This window comes from Idiotropiscis lumnitzeri, chromosome 5 (genome assembly GCF_059441095.1).
Source record: "Idiotropiscis lumnitzeri isolate Australia: NSW breed Sydney's pygmy pipehorse chromosome 5, RoL_Ilum_1.0, whole genome shotgun sequence".
NCBI classification, from domain to species: Eukaryota; Metazoa; Chordata; class Actinopteri; order Syngnathiformes; family Syngnathidae; genus Idiotropiscis; species Idiotropiscis lumnitzeri.
Genome location: NC_142395.1, coordinates 13,433,007 through 13,453,239, shown reverse-complemented (window position 1 = coordinate 13,453,239; position 20,233 = coordinate 13,433,007). Strand labels below are relative to the sequence as shown.

The 20,233-nt window shown below is 41.5% G+C and overlaps 1 protein-coding gene across 8 annotated transcripts in view; it reads right to left on the bottom strand.

Moving 5' to 3' along the window:
• The window catches only part of celf6 (CUGBP Elav-like family member 6), a 174,315-nt gene extending 154,867 nt beyond the window's left edge, over positions 1–19,448 (bottom strand). For all 8 annotated transcript variants that reach the window (XM_088297173.1, XM_088297177.1, XM_088297175.1 and 5 more), the window contains exons 1-2: positions 19,168–19,448; positions 8,477–8,559 (exon numbers count right to left, since the gene is read on the bottom strand). In XM_088297173.1, the coding sequence (XP_088153299.1) occupies positions 8,477–8,559; positions 19,168–19,420 (336 nt within the window). In that variant the 5' untranslated portion in view covers positions 19,421–19,448. The remainder of the gene's footprint in view (positions 1–8,476; positions 8,560–19,167) is intronic.
• Between the last annotated feature and the right edge of the window lie 785 nt (positions 19,449–20,233).

Below are 20,233 nucleotides of genomic sequence, written 5' to 3'. Positions count from 1 at the left end.
CCCCTACATTTACCAGTTCTGCCTCATTACAGCTAAAGAAGCGGCTAAATTAGTGCAGGAGAGCGTGCACCTGTCAGCGAGGGGAGGAAAGGGTGGCGGCGAAGGGGGAGGGAAGGTAAAGGAAGCGCTTACTTTAACACGCTTATTAACCAAACTCAGCCGGCTTCTCATCTTCCAGCGTCTGCTTCATTATTAGGGACGTTTCTACAGTCGAGGCAATATTTGCTGACCGATCAAAAGTGTCTGGCCCAGTTTTTTTTATTTTTTATTATTATTATCTTGAAAGATTTAGTCGATAATCCCTTCTTAATTTGTCCCCGCGGTCATTTCGGGGGGGAGGGGGGGGTCGGTCTCATAAGCGCAGGGTAAGAACTTGTCATAAATTAACCTGCCGCGACCCTGCTTCTTTATGCAGGGACATTACATGCGAGCTTTTCTATCTCACAATCCGAATCCTTTTTAATATTTTTAATACGAGTACAGTACAGCACAAAATTGGCATGATTTGGGGATAATATGAAAGAAACTGAAAATTAGCAGCCTTATGATTTTTTTTTTATAAGTAGTAAGTTATTAAGTCTGCCTGCATTAACACAGCTCGGCGTTTTGTAGAAATACGTCTACATGTGAAGCAGTCTCGTGGTAAGTCCGCAAGCTAAAGCAGGAAAAAGAAAACATCGGTCACCTTGAAAAAGTAACTTAGTGACTTTACCTGACTTTAAAAGTAACTTAAGTTAGACTGTATGTTTATTAGTTACACTCAACAGCTGCCAACAACCTCGATTATCATAAAATTGGCAACAAGTCATATACTTAATTGAGTATTTTTAACACTGACATCTAAGAATAATTCATTAATTAATTAAACATAAAATGAAGAGATTATTCATTTTATTTGAAAAAAAAATATGGAATTTACTTCAAATAAATGACTCCATATATATGCCGGTAACTTGTGTCGATGGTGCAGATAAAGCGTAAGTGCACTTCATTTACCATTTACATTTCTAAACTTTACTTCACTTATTTTTTTAAAGACAGTCAATCGTGGCCAGACCTATGTAACTGCTAATATTGTCATGACAAACCCAACATTTGTAATGTACATTGTTTAGAACTAGAATCATTACTTGTGGGGACCTCATACGCAGCCTTTTTCCACCAGAATGGGCTGTGACCCAGTTACTAATTGAGACTTTGCAAAATCCTTGTAGTCTCAGATTACTAACATGAGAAAAGTAATGTACTAGATTTGTTGTTGTTTTAAAAAGTGGTACACATAAGGTACACAATTTCACCGGACATCATCAGTTAGCATGAACTAATTTGCTAGCCTCTATAATATTGCACACCAGATGGGTTGTCAGTCAATCGTAGGCCTAGCAATCATTTTATTTGTTGTTTCAGACATTCGTTTTTGTTCTAATTTTCTGCTTCATCATCTCAACAAACTGATTGTTTATGGCACTACACCTCACTCAAAGTTCCATTTACAGTTGAAGTCGTCTTCAGAGAGCCTGTTGTCCTCTGCCATGACACATAGAAACTGGAAAACGGCTAGTGGTGGGTGCAGATAAAGAGAGGGAAGGTTGGAACTTTTGAATTTAGTGATGACGCTGTTCCATGCTACTAACCAGTCTGTGTCATTCCCATACCCCTCAACTTTTATCAGTTTTGTGTCCAAGGTTAAAGAAACCGAACGCATGTGGAAAAGAGAAACACTCCTCTTGTTTGTTTCCAGATTTGTTTAACTGAACAGAATTTACTGTTTGGGCCCTATAATTGTTTCCAGCTCCAGAATTCTTGAGCCCCAAGGCCTATAAAACCACTATCTGTCCCCCTAGTGTGTCCAGTACTTTGGGCCTGTCAGATTTACTGGCTCCCTCTAAAAATCAACTATTTTGTCATAAAAAAAAAAAAAGAAAACAGTGCCGCCCATGTCCGCCCACCCGTCTCTTTGCTAGGATTACCATTTAACACTCTCCAAGGTTGAAAATCCCATCAGATGGAACAAAATTAATTTCTGCACAATAAAGATAGGCCAGTGGCCACATAACGGGGGACAATGCCGAGTTGGTACTGCAATTGTGAGTCCATTTGCTCCCGAAATAGGCGGGGATGGCTTTGCGAAGCGCAGCGGCGGAGTAAATGCCCGCTGGGATAAGAAAGACAATAGGCCATTTTAATTTCTTCTCTAAAGCGGACAGTAGAAGGAAAATGATACCGACTTAATTGATGATTAGGAGAGCACAGGGATCATTTGGAGACTTCTCGCATCCAGTTTCTCAACATTTTTTTTCTTTTTTTCTAAACTGGACCTTTTGTAGCATAATTGCCACTGCTCAGGGGGCTCCGGGGGTGGAATAATCTCACACTAAGGACAAATTGATCAGCAGCAGACACAATTAGTCCCATAAAAGGATACATAAAGGAAATGTGGTGTCCAAGTAAAGAGGAAAAATGGACCTGCTGGAGCTGTGTGTAAAACATATACCTGGAAGTCTCTAGACAAGAAACTTGGCATTGTGGATGTTTCATTGTGCTACAAAATGAATGAGATAACCAGTGTTGTGCTAGTTACTGAAAAATAGTAACTACTAGTTACTACAGTTACTAGTTACTTCATTCAAAATGAACTCAATTTCTGTTGATTACTTTCCCCAAAAAGTAATGCGTAACTTTTTAGTAATTTTTTAGAAAATATTCTTTAGTGCTACAATTTATGTTCTTACAGCATCATTTCTGTGAGGGCTTGATTCACTCGGAGAGTGTCCTCTGACGGCGGGTTAGCTTCATGCTTGGTCAAGACATGTAGCTCGTGGAGGTGTTTGAGTAGATTTGATTTGCTGTTTGTCGCAGTACATAGGAACGGGAAGACACAGCTTACAGTTGACTAAAATGTTTATGCCTTTATGCTCAATTAAAGTGAAATAATCAGCGTATTTCCACTTTGAGGAACTCGTCTTGGAGCGTCAAGGCGACGAGAGCATGATTGCGGCGCGACCAAATAAATCGATACGCGCCCATAACGCGTCCTACTCGTTTGTTTTACAGCAGTTTGCAAGGCACCCGTCAATCCGTTGTAAACAGGAAGCAATACGCAGCAGAAGGCCATCTAGTAAGTAATCAAGTCACGGACATTGAAAAAATTCTCCATTGAAAAAAGTATGCGTTAGTGTTATTCACTGTCGAAAGGAACTGCGTTATTGTAACGCAGTACTTGAAAGGCCCAACAGCAGGATTTACTCAATCATTCTAGAAATGACACTTCACAATAATTCTTTTCCAATTCCGATAAAACTGCTGGCATATGACAAGATGAATTGATTTTCAACATTTCTCTGATTTTGTTTACTTAGACATTTTGGGACAGAGACAAAGCACCAAGTCAGACATTTTACATCCATCAATCGGTATATTCAGTAGTTATCGACTTCTTTGTGACTTTGTTTTTTGTTTACGTTGAAGTTTTGACTGCAAAATCATAGGCTCTCTTCGAGGTAACTAGGTGGTCTGGTACTGCCAGCCTTGCCCGTCGCAACATTTCAATCTTGATAACAGCACCCCATTGGTTGGTTTTCAGCGATTGTGCATTTTATATAAGAATCACTCACCAAGTACACAGTATGTTCTTGTACACCTTCTGGACATTTTTTTTTTTTTTAAATGTTCCAAATTTCATTCGACAAATACCATTTGCAACTAGCACACGTGCCAACAGCACTTCAGCAAGTGCGCATGATTACAAGAGCTGTGGGACGACACACACCCAATCTCCTCCTGACCTCGTTTTGGTATGATGCATACATGAGTCAATCTTTGGAATTTTTCATGGTGGTGGGGGGAGGGGGGAGGGGGTGAGCATCCCAAGATTTTGTGACACATTTCCCCCTTCCTTGTGCTCATTTGATTGTTTCATCATCACACAGCAGACAGGTTCTGCTTTTACTCCCCTCCCAAGCCTCCCACCCCAACAAAGATGTTGCAACTCTACATATATGAGATCTCAACACATTACACAGAGTGTGAAATCAGGAGAGGGGGTAGGAAAAAAAGCGGAAGCAATATTATGCACAATTGTGGGGAGGAAGATAGACGAAGAGAAGTCAATGTGTGCATTTTTTTTTTTTTTTTGATGCTCCAACATTATAATTGGCTTTTGGGCTTCACTCGTGCCCAATTAGCATGCTTGTTACACGCAAACACTGGCAGCTAATTGGTCCGAGAGGAGAGAATGGCGTGGCCCACGAGAGGACAGCGCAGCATTCATTTGAAGATTAGCTGGTCCAATGTCAGGAGGGTGTTTGGCAAACACTTGTAAGTAATATTTGAGTTCAGCGGCAACTGCAAATATTAGTTACACTTCCATGCCGCCTTTATGGCCAGATGGCGTTGCGAATGAGAGGATATGATTGTTGTCGAATGTTTGGGCCATCAAAGATGCATTGGGACTGACTTTGGGCGCAGGGCAAATAGACTTCAAACGTGTCAAATGTGTTTTCTTCAAAGCAATTTTTTTTATCAATCAAATACACCTGTTGATATCTATCTCTCTAAAACATGTTTTCTGTTCATTGAAGCAACATTGTAGTTGCGGACTGGGTGGAGCAGCAGAGCAGTTTAAAACAATGGCAGTAAACAATTACACGCATAGAGCGTTATCAGCTCTGCGACAAAGATTGACGTGTGAGACCAATCAATAATTACATGATCAGCAACTGAACGACAAATGTGATTCTTATAAAATGTTTGAGCAATCAAAGTTAAAGTGTTTGGGGACTAAGTCGGACTTTAGGGGAACGCCAGCTTCATAAATGTCCTTGTGTTCTTAAATTGAAATAAAAAAACAATATTAGTTGAATAATCCAGGTCAGGGATGGACAATTTAAAATACTGTAGAGGGCTATATTTTTTTTTTATCAGTGCTATGGGGAGTCCACATAGGATTACACACTTCCGAACCAGATGAATGACAAAAATGCCATTTTAAGTATGGACAGAGTTACATATACACATTTCTCAATGCATATATAAAAAATCACCCCAAAAAAAAGATCTCAATCCACCAACAAGAGGTTTGAAGAAAAAGACAAAATAACTACATACTTGTTTTGTTCCCCAGTGCAAAGATCTCTCTTGCATAAAAATGGCCATTCCAAATTACCAACCAACATTCAGTGCAAGAAATTATTTTGTGCATTTTTTCCCCACAAAAAAAAAAAACCAATCAATTCAAAATCTTAATCTTAAACTTTGTTTGTCCTGCATATCATTCCAAATCTGCGAAAAAATATTCTGCCATCTCATGTTGTAGAATACGGCCGTACAAGATTGGGTATTAGCACAAATGTGTCTGCCATCTTGTTGTGAATGGTGATATTACAACTTAAAACTATATGCCAGTTCCCCTTCACTGAACAAGATCTTTCGGTCGTTGTGACCAACCCATGTTTGTGTTCTAATAACGGACTAATTGGCACAATGACTGAATGTCGGAATAGAATTGTTGTTGCGTGAATTTATTGAAGCATGAGGGCTGACGTTGGACCACGACAATCATCCAAATTGTTTTTGTGCTTTCTTAAATTACCAGGCAGTGGTGCTGCTTGATTGACATGTGAGCCCACCCACTGACTGCATGAAGAGTGAGAGCCAGCAAATGCAGTCAGGCGATGCAGAAAAATGGCAAAACACTCTGTATACTACACTCTGTTGAGTATATGTATTATTTATTCAACACTGCTCATGACGCTCTTTACATACAATTCTTCAAAATAACGCTAATGAAGTTTGCTGCAAGAGAACCAGCATCATTCCCTCTTGTGCGATTCCCACAACCGTGCGAGATTAAGCAAATAAACTACATTGAATTAAAGAAAACTTGAAGCTTCTCAACCAGTGCAGCGATGATGTAATAATCGTGACTTCCTGGGAATTTGAGCACATACGCGCATGCACACTGGGAAGCGTGCAGACACGGCCAGTATATTTATGCTCATTTTCTATCTTGCTGTTTGGACTAAAGTTGCCTGGAAAATTGTGAGAGGCGTGCAAAGTGCTAATAGGAAAAAGAGCGCCTGTGTGAGGAAAAAGTGTGAAAAGTATTGAATAAAGCGGACTTGTTTAGGAGGCCGATATATAAATAGAGCAGTGTGATGAGGCAAACTGGTTTTAAATGAGATTATGAGGACACTTTCAGGTTGCATTCAGTGGCTCTCTTCAAAACGTATTAAAATTATATTATTGGAAGACAATATTATTCATTTGTCTTGTACAAAGTGGAGTCGTTCGCAAACGATTCATTCAAAAAGAACAAATCTTTTCAGTGAATGGGTTGCTTCCTCAAGTGATTTGTTCTTTTCTCACTTCATTTGAGCTAAGCCATGCCATGAATCTTCACGAACGACCAATCAGCAGCCAACGTCAGACAGGGGAGGGATTTTACTGAGTAGATTGCCACGCAATTGGCGTTCACCAAAGAATCAGAGAGGTAACTTTGCATTCGCCAACGATTCAGTGAGCAATCGGGCTGTGTTGCCATTCTCGTTCGTACATTCCAGCTGCAACGTTTTTAATAGAAATAATAACAATAATAATACAAAGGCACAAATTACAATTACTGTAACACCAGTTAAACACGATTCTGTGAAAGAATCTTTTTAACGGTCCTCTTTGATGAACTGGTTTGAATGATTCCGTTCACTTAAAAGAACTGTCATGTCCCCCACGAAAGGGTGTTTGGGACAGGACTCAGAAGAAATGGCACTTACAAAATGAAGCCTTTCAAAAACACAGAGGGAAAACATTTAGTCGGTGTTTTGCGTCCTTGGTCGGCAAGGGGTGAAACTGGAACAAAAACAGCCCAATTGTTTTAATGTGCTGCGGACTTTAGATGACCAGTGAGAAATGACCTTAAGATTTCGGAATCATTCAGTAAAGGTCAAGGTTTGATTGCAAAAAATTACAAAAATCTAATTCTGCACATTTGTTCACGTTCTGACCCAACATAAACCAGTCAAGTAACATCCTAGCGTCAACACTTAGCCATGAAAGCATCCAATTTCCTTGGTGGAGGTTATAGCATAGTTTCCAATCAGACTTAAATCACTGCACTATTTTCATTTCATAAAACATTCAATGGCGTGCGGGAGTGCGTTTCTCTGTGTGTCTGCGTGTGCACATGGACTTTTGTGTTGTCTGATAACCTCGTACACACACACACACACCACACACTCATGCAGACTCAATCATGCTCTGTAAGGAGAAGCCACTGAAGCACCGAGCATCTCAAAGCATCAGGCCATGACAATAACAATCAGGCTTGTCTAGAAGTCCTTTTGTCTTCTCTACCCGCATTTATGGCCTTACTTTTACAGCACACACACACACACATGGAGAAGGACAGGACGTCTTTATTAGCCCTCAGCGTGCAGCCGGGCCTCTGCATGAGATTGCAGGACTGACCCCTCACTGAGCTCTGTACAGGGCCAATGTTTACCGAAAGCCGGCAGAGCAGGCCATTAACCTCTTTTGAGATAGAAGACAAACAAGAGTGTCCCGTCTTGAGTCCAATAAAGGCACAAACCATCACGACAATCATCTCATTATTAAGCTGCATGGGGTGCCCCCCCCCCCTCCCCCAGGGGGGCTCTTCGGCTATGGGTTGAAGTACCTGCGCTGCGCCGCTGAGTGCAAACGTGATTAACCCAAAAGCAAGAAGGAGACCCCCGCCCCAAGACCATGAAACTCCTCTGGCCCCCTTCTTTGCACATAATTCTTCTTGGTCCCCAACCTCTACAGCCTCCCCGGTGGGTTAAGATCCTACAGCTCTGATTAAAGCCCCAACCTGGCAGGGAGGGGGAAGGAGGCGGGTTGGGGGGGGGTGTCCTCCTTCAGGACCCACGGGCGTAATTCAATCACACCTCGATAATTAGACACACGACCATGCATCGAGGGCCTCCTCCTGGGCCGGCTTTGAGAGCCCCCCCAGGACGAGGCACTTTATTTTTTTAAACCCGTGCCTTTTTTTTTTTTTTGTCCGACAGCCATTACTCAAAGTGGAAAAAGTTATGCTTTCGCTGACGGCAAGATGTAAAGAGGAAGACGAAGGGAGAAACGAAATGAGAATTGGAACAAAAAACAGCAGATGGCGATAGACATGGTTAAAATAATTGTTTGTACTTACTTTTTGATTACTTGTGATAATGAGAGAGGGATTCCTCATGGCAATTAGCATTTGCGGCTGCCATATTGTGAGAGGACGCGGGGAAGGACGGATGTTATGAAGCTGCGATGATCACATATCTTCACTCAGGTGATTTAATTAGACCGCACAAGGTGAGAGAGGCCGCTCCTACTTATGTATGTGAGACAGGCTGATGTTTGCGTAGGTTGCCATGACAACCGTCCCCACAAGGGATTCGAGCGGAGCTTCGGCCCGAGGTGCACGGACGATAAGGCGGGAGGATAAACTTACCCCTGGCAGAGTCTTCTGTTCATGGAGGGCGCTCTGGGCTTTCAGTGCTGACTCTCTGGCACAGTATGTAAGAAAGGCACATCCTGCAAAGAATAGAAAGATGCTAGTCCACCATTTTTAGTGCAGTGAAAAAAAAAAAAAACGCTGCATTGAATTTATTCAATTTTATTTCATTAAGTGGCTACACAAAAAATAGTGAACTTGGAAAAATAAAAAAATCTAAACAAGTCAGGAAACAGTCGTGGACAAAAATAATGATACCCTTAACTTAAGGGGGAATTCAACCCATTTTTTTTTACATCTTATATGCAGCCAAATAATGAGCAATACAATTTTCTATCAATTTTCGAATGGAAAATTTGATACGTTTTACGATACATTTTCAAGTGGAAAAATTTTATTAAATTTGATTCATTGGAAAAAAAGAAAATAAATAAAGGTATAAAAGTTATCCAATGCTCAAACTACTCAAGTTTATAAAAAAAAATACATACATCCGCAACATCAAACCGATTCATACAATGGTGCACGTCACTCATAAAAGACAATTTGATGCCTATCTCGATACGTGAGGTGCGATCCAAATCAAGGATGTTATATTATAAAATGGAGTGATTCTCTTTGGTTAAATCAAATCCAATTTTCATATTTAAGTCTGTTTTTGTTAATCCCACAATATCTTTGTGAATGAACTCAGTCCATCCTTTACGATAGCAACTAACACATCATTGTAATTAAAGGCTTGAAAACAAAGCCATAGCCTGCATGACACAGACGGGCAATTTATACGAAAAATGTCGCAGAGCTCTGCTGGTGAGTCACAAGGCTGATTTTTGACCCCCTCATAACTTCATATAACGAGATTTATTTATAACTCCATACTGGGCCAAGCTAGATCTGCCCATTTTTTTTTTCACTTTGTAGTTTCCAACACATGAGTCATTATAAAAACAACAACAGAACAACCACATGGCATGAAACTTGCATCATCTCTGGAGACTTCTCAGCCAAAAAAAAAAAAAGTTGCAGTAGGTAAACATGCATGGATAAACAAGGCGCTAACAAATGTGCGACAGCTTCCGTCAGGGAGTTTGTCGTGTGTGTTGGGTGCACAGCTGACAGTGGGTGACCTCATTCAGCTCCAGGTTTTGCACCGTGCAGCATAATTTCCTATTACTACGTGTCACAGCGGCTGCCAAGCATTCCCATGAGAGAAGACACACACGTGCACGCACGCATGGTGATGAGAACCTGCTCACAGCATATATTGGCCCCCTGAAGCCGAGTAACTGGCACCCGGCCAAGAGTTTTCTCCCTTTCACGACAACCTTCACCCGCTACCAGGCACTTAGTCAGGAGGAAAAATCACCCCCGGAGACACTGATGAAACGGCATGCCGTACGAGCAAAGCGGAAAAAACTTTGGGAGCCACCAGGGGCGGAAGGAAACACTCTTCATCCTTCTCCTCGTTACAAAACTGTGAGGCGAGGCCTCCGGATAGTCGAGGCCGCCGTTTGAGGCGGGTTGGGCGTGTCAGTGTGAAGGGAGGTGAATCCCGGCCGCCTTTGTGTCACATGTGCTTTGCTTTGACAAACACTCGCAATAATAAGACGATTGGAAACGCATCAGAGGACGCGCCTCACTTCAGGGGAGGGAATTCACCCCGGGAATAACAAACATGCCCTGCAAATATCAGCGCGCCATGCCTATGAGGTGATTCACATGTTGATCACTGACTAAAACTGAATGCCGGGGAGCTCAAACAGCTCAAAAAGATGAATAGTGCCCCCTAAATTGTCAGATCTCGTCCAACTTTGAGCAAGGAGCAGTCTTGCTGCATTTTAAGGCTTGCTTGGTACAAAATCTCGGCAGCTCGCTAGCACACGCTCATGGTTAGCACATCTGCTTCACAGTTCTGAGGTTCATTGCAAATTTTGGTTCATAAATTACCAAAATAAAAAGAGAGACCTGCAAATTGGCTACTTTAAAATCCTGCATTCAATTCAGAAGCCATAGTGTTCTTGCCCTTTCATAATAGTCACAGAAAAAATTTTATGATTCGTGAGAATTGTACAAAAAAGTGTGTATGGCAGACGCACGTACTAATTTTTGTCATGATGGGAAATCGTTAAAAGTCAACTTGTTTCTAATTTCAGGTGGAACAGTCAGTCCAGAAAGTTTTTAGAATTTTTTTTGTTCACTAAGTAGAGCCGTAAAAGACGTGCCCTTCAGCTACAGTTACTTCAGGCGATGGATCTCATTCAAAATCAATTTGAGCTCTTCTGTGAATCTTGGTCATCGTCATTAAAAATCCAAAGCATGCTCGATTTAACAAAGAGGAGCAATTCCTGAACATTCCGTCGACTATACCACAAACCATGTCTATGATCAGTTTTGCAGCTGTTGAATAAATATTGACATTTTCCGACCATCTGCAAGGCTTCCGCTGAGATTAGTGTCCATTCTGTACTGTAGTTCTCGTTCAGGTGTCTTAAGCCCAAAGGACTGTGATTGAGAGAGCTTGTTTTGGGAAGTGATGGGAGGAGAAAAGACATTTAAGTGGAGTACAGCAGCTGGTGGCAGGTTGTCGCTGTCAGTGTAAAACGTGCAAACTGACTAATGACGATGCCTCCGCAACAACATGACACACGGGGAAGAATTCTACGAGGCAAATATCTATCCTATGATGACGATATATTAGTCGAGGAAAGGTCACATCTGGCTGTCATCGTGTTTTGCTGTTGAAGCTGTGTTTCTTTTTTTGTCCTTAAGTGTTTTGAATCTCATTACAAAGCAATACGATTCTTGCTCTGATTAGACAAAACACAAAAACTCCCTGTTCTAACCTGACTTAGTGTGTGTGTGTGTATGTGTATGTATACATATATAAATATGTATGCATGTATATGAATATGTGAAAATGTATACATGTATTTGTTGATGTCGATGCAATAAAAATTGCATGACAATATTTCAAGTTTCTGAAGTAATTAGACGTGGAAGTCGGCCGAGTTAAATGGACAAAGGCTGTGAAATGATGGCTATAAAGTGTGGCGGTAGTTCAACAGACGAAGTGGCGACGTCCTGTGATGAGCAGGTTAAGTGGGGTGGGGACAATTTACTTTTCCCATCATTCCAACAAAAGTCGCTTGAATCTATTTAAATGCAAAAGTGAAGTAGTTCCCGGATTTCTTTGATTACTTCCAAAACTTTCTTCCCTAATGGCTTGTTTTCCAAAATGGTAACTAAGCATGAACTCCCAATTACATCCATGCAGACATAGCAATTATATTGTCTATATTTTCATGAAGACAGCAGATGTCTGCAATTTAAAAGATTCTTGAACACTGTTCTATACAATTTACATTCATTAGCACTGAAGTAACATATTATAACCAATTTGTTTGGCTTTTACAATGTTCATTTCACAAGAGAAGATAATGCAAATGAATGCAGTGCAACGGTTGCATGAGTTGTACGTGTTAAACAAGACATATGTTTTGTTTTGTCCTTCAATTTAAAATAGTTCCCTAGCGTTTAAATAACATGTTTTGTCAAAATACCTTATGGATCAAGAATTGTAGCACACTTTACACATCCTATTTCTTGTCTTGCTGAACTCAGCTGCACCCTGGCCCATACTTCTGATTTGGCAACCATGACAACCATAAAGGAGTTGAAAGTGTATGTGGCACTTATCAGAAGCTAATTTTCTTTATAAGTATCTGCTCTATGCAAGCCCACGACTCTTATCATTGCATTCTGATTAATATTGTGTTTGCGGAATATAAGTTAAGCAGTAAAGTCCCCCTTTTTTTTTTAGCCATCTTTGGGCGGCCATTTTGTCTCTTTTGTCAACTGAAAATTACATCACAGTTGCTAACAACCAATCATGGCTCAGCTTCAGAAAACAGAGCCGTGATTGCTCGTTAGCTGAGCCCTGAGCAGCTATGATGTAATTTGCACCCGACAGAAAATGACAAAATGGCTTCCCCTGAGACGGCGAAAAATACATGCATTTTGTTGTTTAATTCATATTCTACAAACACATTATTAATCAGAACGCCACGTTTAGACTAGTGAAGCCGCATAGAACATTTTATTGCACAGAATTTTTGTGGGTTGACTTTCCTTTGACGAAAGCTAATTTGCACCCGTCAAAACTCCATGCAGCTTTGCCTGCCTTGTGGCTTTGGCATTGTAGCTGGGGGCGTCGCACCTGTAAGGTGTTTCTGCATGATAGTGCCTCTGCATAAAATATTGAAGACAATGTAGTCCAGCAGCTCCCTCAGCCCACACACACACTCTTTTTTTTTTAACCCCTCTGTCTAGTTGGTAAACGTGATTCAAATTTAATAGCAATCAGGGAAAATCTCAAGGACCTCTTAATCTTGGAAGGACCTCTATGAACAGCCAAATTAAAATTAAGACTGAATGCATTATCATCCCCCCCCCCACACATTTCACTAATAGCAGTAGTCAACTATTTACCGGTATACGTGAATGACATTGAAGAGTGATTTTTATTTTTTCCCACATTTCCTCAAACATGCTAAAACTAACCAATCAATCAAGCAATTACAAATTTCTATAATATTATTTTTTACATTAAAGTGAAAAGGCTACTAGTTTAAAATTTTTGGGGGTTGGCCTGCAGCCTTGCCTCCCACTAGAATAGACCCGCAACTTCCACTCAGGATCAACCAAATCCCATCTCCATATTCAGAACCAAATCAATTCGAAATAAGATGACCATACTCAAGGACATTTTGATATGTTCAAATAGGAAATTGACGCAAAGCATTAAGTGGAGAAAGCCATTTTTGTTTCTGAAACTGTATTTTCTCTTCTTTTAGCTGTGAATGTATTTGTGCCTGTGCATAGGTAGAAAGGTCCCCCCAACCAACATACAGGTTTTTTCACCCCCCCCCCCCCCAACAAACACACACACCATTTTTCTTAAATCGTATTGCAAGCCATGTCAAATGTTATTTTTAGTACATGCCGTGGGCCGCTAAAAAACAGGAGGTGGACCTCAAATGGCCCCAGCGCCATAGTTTGGACACCCCTGCCGTACAGGTTCCACTTTACATATCTGCGCCTTTTTACATAATTTCCTGTCATCTCTCCATGTCATTTCCCAGCTGTGCGGGCATCTTTCTAGTTTCTCAGTATACTGTAGATCAGGGATGGGCAACTCGTGGCCCGTGGGTCGTATGCGGCCTGAGACAACCCTCTGAGCGGGCCCTTGGTTAATTTAGAAAAAAAATAATTATTGTTTTTTTTGTTTTTTTTGTAGAAACTGGAAATATTCTTAAAAATTATGATAAGTATTCAATAAAGAGAAAAACGGGTCAGAAGTAGATCGTTATAACAGTGGACCGTTTATACCTGCATTGAAAAATTCAATTTATTAAAAGCACCTCTTTTCACGTTTGTCCATGTTTAGGAAGTGCGAGGTGCTTTCTGGTCCCCGCCAGAATTTAAGTTGCCCACCCCTGCTGCCGATTGACGGTTGTTATTGTGACTTTCAGCTTGTCCCATCTGGGATTGCGACAGGGAGTCACTCGTATGATTTGTTTGGTACAGTTTGGCACCGGATGCCCTTCCCGATACAAACCACTTCTATTTTAATTTGAGCTTGGGACCAGCAGTGGCAAGGTAGTGGGGCACTGGCCGGGAATCAAACCAGGCAGCAGCTTGTAGCAAGACACTGTGTATCTAGTTTACAATTGCTAGCCCACCTTTACGTACTGTATTAACTGCATTTTTCTTAAACGGCCCCAACTGACTCATGACCGCTGAGATCCAGACGTTGGCCAGACGGTGACGCCTCGCCCATGGAATGTTTTTACATCCTTCAGTCGAGAACAAGGCCTTTTAATGTTAGCTGTCTAGTTCACACACAGTTCGTTTGACTGCAACATACATGACCCATCACTCATCACGCTTCCAGCTTCAGCGCCAGCGTCTGTCAATCTCCAAATCTAAAAAAGTAGCACCAACAAAACATTCCGTGTCATGTTTTTTCAAAAGGGGATATTTTATTAATGCTAGGCACCGCGAGGGTTTCATGTTAGTTTCTTGCTGCATTTCTAGCATGCAAGGATCCTGCGATGAGCGCACAATGGATGAGGACATTTAGGCTCTCTTTGTATCCGCTCCCCCTGTGCTGTGCGGTGCGCCTCTTCTCAGCATCGCAGACGGATTGATAAATAACGCCACTCAAGCAAAGGATTTGCCCCCCGCCATCATTCAGCGTGTCTGAGCGGCGCACACAGGCTCCATTGCTGACACTAAGTGTTATGATAATGTAGCGCCGGTCCAAAATGATGGATGTTAAACGTCGCAACCTGGGCTGACGAGCGTCATGGCCTCCCAAAGTGTGAAGTCAACCCACAAAACCCCCCCCGAATGTGAAACACTACAAACTACATGACAACAAACACACACTTGCAGTGGCTTGAAACATTGTCTTCTCCAATGCAGGTGAGTAAACATAAAGCCATTTGAAATAATAATTACATATAAAACTCTGTAAATATAGATTTTTCTTTTTAAATATTTTTTACATTTAGTTTTTTTTCCATACATCCATCATCCAGTCTGGCCATATCGAAGTCTCATTGTTACTTAAAGTGATACAGTATGTTATAAACATTTTATACTTTCAATTTATTTCTTTTTTTTGGGGGGGGGGGGGCATGTGGGAGGTAGAAGACCATAAAGTATCTGATTTTTGTTACTTTGTTTTTAAATGGTTTCTCTGTATCGCACATTTTCACGAGCCCCAACAAGATTTAATTTTGTACAATTTGTCATAAAAAGTCCATCCATCCATTCATTCATTATCTGTACCGCTTGTCCTCACAAGGGTCGCGGGGGGTGCTGGACCCTCTCCCAACATTCTTCGGGCAGTAGGCGGGGTACACCTTGGACTGGTCGCCAGTCAATCGCAGGGCACACAAAGACGAACAACCATCCGTGCTCACACTCTTACCTAAGGGACAATTTAGAGTGTCCCATTAACCTACCTACTTGGAATGTGGGAGGAAACCGGAGTACCCGGAGGAAACCCACGCAGGCACGGGGAGAACATGCAAATTCCACACGTGAAGGCCGAAGTCGGGATCGAACCCATGACCTCTGCACTGTGAGGCCATAGTGCGAGGGTCTCAATATACAAGTAAACTCAAACAATGCACACACATCTTGCATGGTCAAAATGTTCATAATTTTAGGTTGTCATATTCAACTACAAAAAATGTCTACGGATGTTTTACAGACCCCTAGTCCCCTAGTCTTAATACATACTAACAGTCCACTACAAGTGGAATTTTTTTTTTCTTTTATCTGTACGGCCCGGTCCAAAGCTGACCGGTACCGGGCCGCGACCCGCTGGTTGGGGACCACTGCCTTAGAGGGCGCCCCACCCTTGGGACGACACAGCTGCTTATTCACCTCACCTACTTTGGTTTTCCTTAATGGCACTAATCCCATTTGCTTGCATTCTGCTTGGGTCCGTACTGCCGCGTGAACATGTGTTACATGCGCAGAAATCTCATCCCTGTAATGCATTGGTGAAATCTCATTAAAAGTTCACACAAAGTGACTTTGAATCTCACACGGGACGGATGGGCAGAAAAGGATGCCTGCTTCGAAGCAGCTTCGGCGTGGAGGTTGGGATGGGGTGGGGGGGGCTCCCGCTTAGGTCTGTCTTCGGAACAGGATTATCCCTCCCTTTCCGAGTGGGTCCTCCCTCATCCTTGGTGTTGACATTCAGGGATGACCGAGGACGGTGCGTAAACAACGGCAACAGGAGATATTGTTTTAATCGATGATGGCGGGGAAAGAGGTGGAGCGCAGGAGGAACAGGTGGGGGGGGGTGCTTTTCAAGGCTGCTTGAGCTGAACTCATCTCAATGCGATCAATAAGATCATGAACTGTAGCCACCGACTTACATATCATACATAATTTGACAGTTTGCTCTGCGGGAATTGATTGTGAACGTTAACGCCAATACTAATGTGCGAGTGACTGACACGTAGCCATTTTAGAGCAACGAACCACATTTGGTAACTGAAATGGAAGCCTGACGAGAAGACCATGTGATTTCGCTCGGCCAATCAGCAAAGAAAAGTATTGCTGATCATGAAAAATTTATAATAATCAGGACTATAGACATTTATACTGCGATATCCTAAAATAAATGTTCCCCAAATAAAAAAAGCTATATGACCATCTTGAGATAATAACCTGAAAGCTCCAAACTGCAAAGTCATGAAGCTTTGACTTGAATCCAATTTCTTTGTATAAATTAAAATCATGACTCTCAGAATTCCCATGAGTGACGGTTGAATCATTTTGTCACATTTCTAAAAAAGCTTTTGAAAAAATGGTAATGTGCTGAATTACTAGTTCAAATAAGTATTGATGATTGACGAATTTATTTAAATAAAGTGAACGTTATTGCCTCCTTTTGCCTAAAATTAGTCCCACTCTACTTTCGCAAAGCATATGTTTGCTTGCTTCAAGTGTAAGTCCATCTCTTGTGAAGCAAAAAAGTAGTAAGTTAGACGATATATATTTTCATGTAAAACAGTCATTTATTGGGACGTGTGAGACAAACATTTTTTTTTACTGATTTACCATTGACGACAAAGAAAGGTGATGATGATCAAGGGGAAATTAGAATTTAAATCCTATGAACATGTATTACAATCATATATGCTAAACATAAATATCATTGAAAATGTGAAGAAAAAGAACTAGAGTAAGAAACACTCATGGAATACACAACAGTGATTCCTCGCCGAAAAAAACACACAAAAAAAAGACATGCATTGAACGTATAGGAAAACTGCAAAAAGCAATTAAAGTTCCGCCTAATGGACTTTGGTCTTAATGGCTCCCTGTGCTTCGAAAAAGTCTCGCACTCTCTCGTTTTTGGTTATCATTAAGAAGTGATCGATCTCTGCGTAATCAGCGGCTTGTCGTTGTAATTACGAGGTGATTACTGATCTTGCAGTCGGGAGGGACGTTGAGGAGAACATGTCGCACGGCAGCCTTTTGCGGCACTACCTTGCTAAAACAGTTAAGGTGAAAGTCCACAAGTAATCACCACTATGTTACAAGTAAATGCCACACCCCAAATAAACGCCTCCCGTGCTCCAATAAAGGGAAAATAAAAGCGAGACAACTGATCTCAGATGCTAAATTTACACACGGACAAAACTGTTACCAACCAAAACAGCAGCACTTACTGATGTCCGAAGAGTTGCTCGATCTTATGTTAAATTGCAACGTCATTTTTAGCTATGATCTGATTCCCAGCTGACTAATGTGTTCGCGCTCCATAATGTTGTGCGCGTTCATGTTTATGTTCCAGGGGGAGCGATGTGACTTATTCACCCAGTCTTACGCCCAGTCTGCATTAGTTATTGCCATTTCTTTGCCTTGTCCTCTCTACCATAATAAAAGTGATCCTACATTACGTAGAGGCAGCCACTATGATATGTGCTCACTCCACAATGTTGTGCGTATGTGTGTGTGTGTGTGTGTGCTGGTTATATGTTTCATAACAGATGACTTCACAGTGTCTGTCTCAGGTCTTGGCGTTTTTACACAGATAAATCCACACAAATAGGATGCCTCTACCGTATGCAGTTGAGTTAAAAAAATAACTACTCATATGAGAAAATATTGTCATCCCCTAAAATGACTGTGTACAAAGGAAGGGAGGGTGAGGGAGGTGGAACCATTGCTTTATAAAAATTCATTTCATATTTTTGAATGCACTTTTTCAGTTTTTATTATTGCATCTTTATCGTTTTTCTGTTGCTCCAAAGTAAAGTTAATTTAGAAAAAAATAATCATAATTTCTTCTTTTAAATTCCATCATTATTCTGCATTATAGTTACTTCACTGCAATCTTATGATATTTGCATTCTGATCACCTAATCTGACCATGATACTCACACGCCATTTCCATCGTATGTGTGTTACTGTCATTAATTCGTGTTTTCATGTACTAATTTCACTGTCTTTGTTGTTGTATTTTGCTATTTCATCTTATACTTTATGTAAAGTGCTTTGTTACAGCTCCCTTTTTTGTGACATGCGCTATACAAATAAAGTTGGATCGTATGTGAATGTGTGTGTGTGCGTGTGCGTGTGTGCGCGTGTGTTTGCTGGGGGGGGGGAGGTTGTGAGACTGAAAGTTCACCCACTATCCATTTTTGATTCATTGTCTGTGCGCGTGTGCGTGTTCGTATGTTGAAAAAAAAGAGGTCTGTACAGTGGGACCCCTACCCTGAAAGTTTACCACGATCAATTTTTAAATGCATTTAGTGTGCTGTGTTGCGATTTTGCGAGACCGTACGAGCCTCTCACCGGGGTACCGCCCCCTTTCACGCTCATGGTTGTCAATGTAAACACACGCACACACACACACGCACACGAACACACGCACAAAGGCGTGTAGTAGCTGCCTTCACGTGGTCATGCAATTAACAAGCGCCAAACCACATGCACGTGTTAAATAGTTCGGTCCGCTCTCCTCCTCCTCGCCCCCCCACATCCTCCTGCCACCCTCCCAAAAAAAACAAAAAAAAAAACAAAATGAGGTCACATTTTCCCGTTTGCACAGTTACGCCAAAGATGGCAAACAAGTAAAAGCGGGCAGAACCAACCTTTATGCATCCCGGTAAACCTGTCTTTCAGTACCGTGAGTTCGTAAATCTTGCCGAATTCCTCAAAGAGCGGTTTGAGGTCCTTCTCCTCCAGGTTGCGGGGGATCTGACCGATGAAGAGCTTGATGGCGTCGTGGTCCTTCATGGGGATGGTGTTCTGACTACCGAGGCCGAGCCCGTTCATCCTGCCGCCGCTGTCCGTGGTGCTGAATCCATTCTCCCGCAGCACTCCGTTTGCACTGACTGTGGCCATCTTTCCTCAATGGGCCGCCGGCGGGGCTCGGCGCTCTCTCTCTCTCTCTCTCTCTCTCTCTCTCTCTCTCTCTCTCGCTCTCTCTCTCTCCTTTTTTTTTTATTACCCCCCCTATGCTCCCCTCCCCACTCCTACTCCTCTTCCTCGTTCGTTGTTCGTGACGTCACTTTTACAAACAGAGGCGGCCACCCACCGCCATATTTGCATATAACAAGCGCCCGCCCCCTGAGCCAATAGGAAAGCGGGAAAGATTGACAAGGGGCGGGGTGTAGCGAAGAAGGCAAACAGGATAGTGTCAAGTCCACCGCTTTGTATAGTGTCAGTTTTGTTTTTTTAGGGCACTATCTACCTTTATATTCATTTAGAATTGGAAAATAATAAGTTTATTCATTTTATTTTATTGGTTAAAATAAGAATAATAATCACATGTAATTATGTATGTCACATTTTTTTTATTTCATAAAATAAGAAAATAAGACCTATTTTCAGGAAAAATGGTCTACGTGTTTGCATGTATGAATATGCAAATAATGGTTTAAAGGGTTATGATTCACCCGCACCTCAAGTAAGGATAAGAGAAAATGGATGGATGCCTTGGTTTATTGATTTCTTTATATTTTTAGTTTATAAACAATGCATGTTGGTAGTCAGATGACTCAATTGGTGTATATCTATTTTATCTGGCGCCCGGTTTTGTGCTCTTTACATAAATACAGACAGAGTGGAAGGCAGAGAGAAAGTATTTTTTATAAATGTCATTGATTCACCTTTTTTTTTTAACCCATCTATATTCCATGTTAAGAAATGAACAAT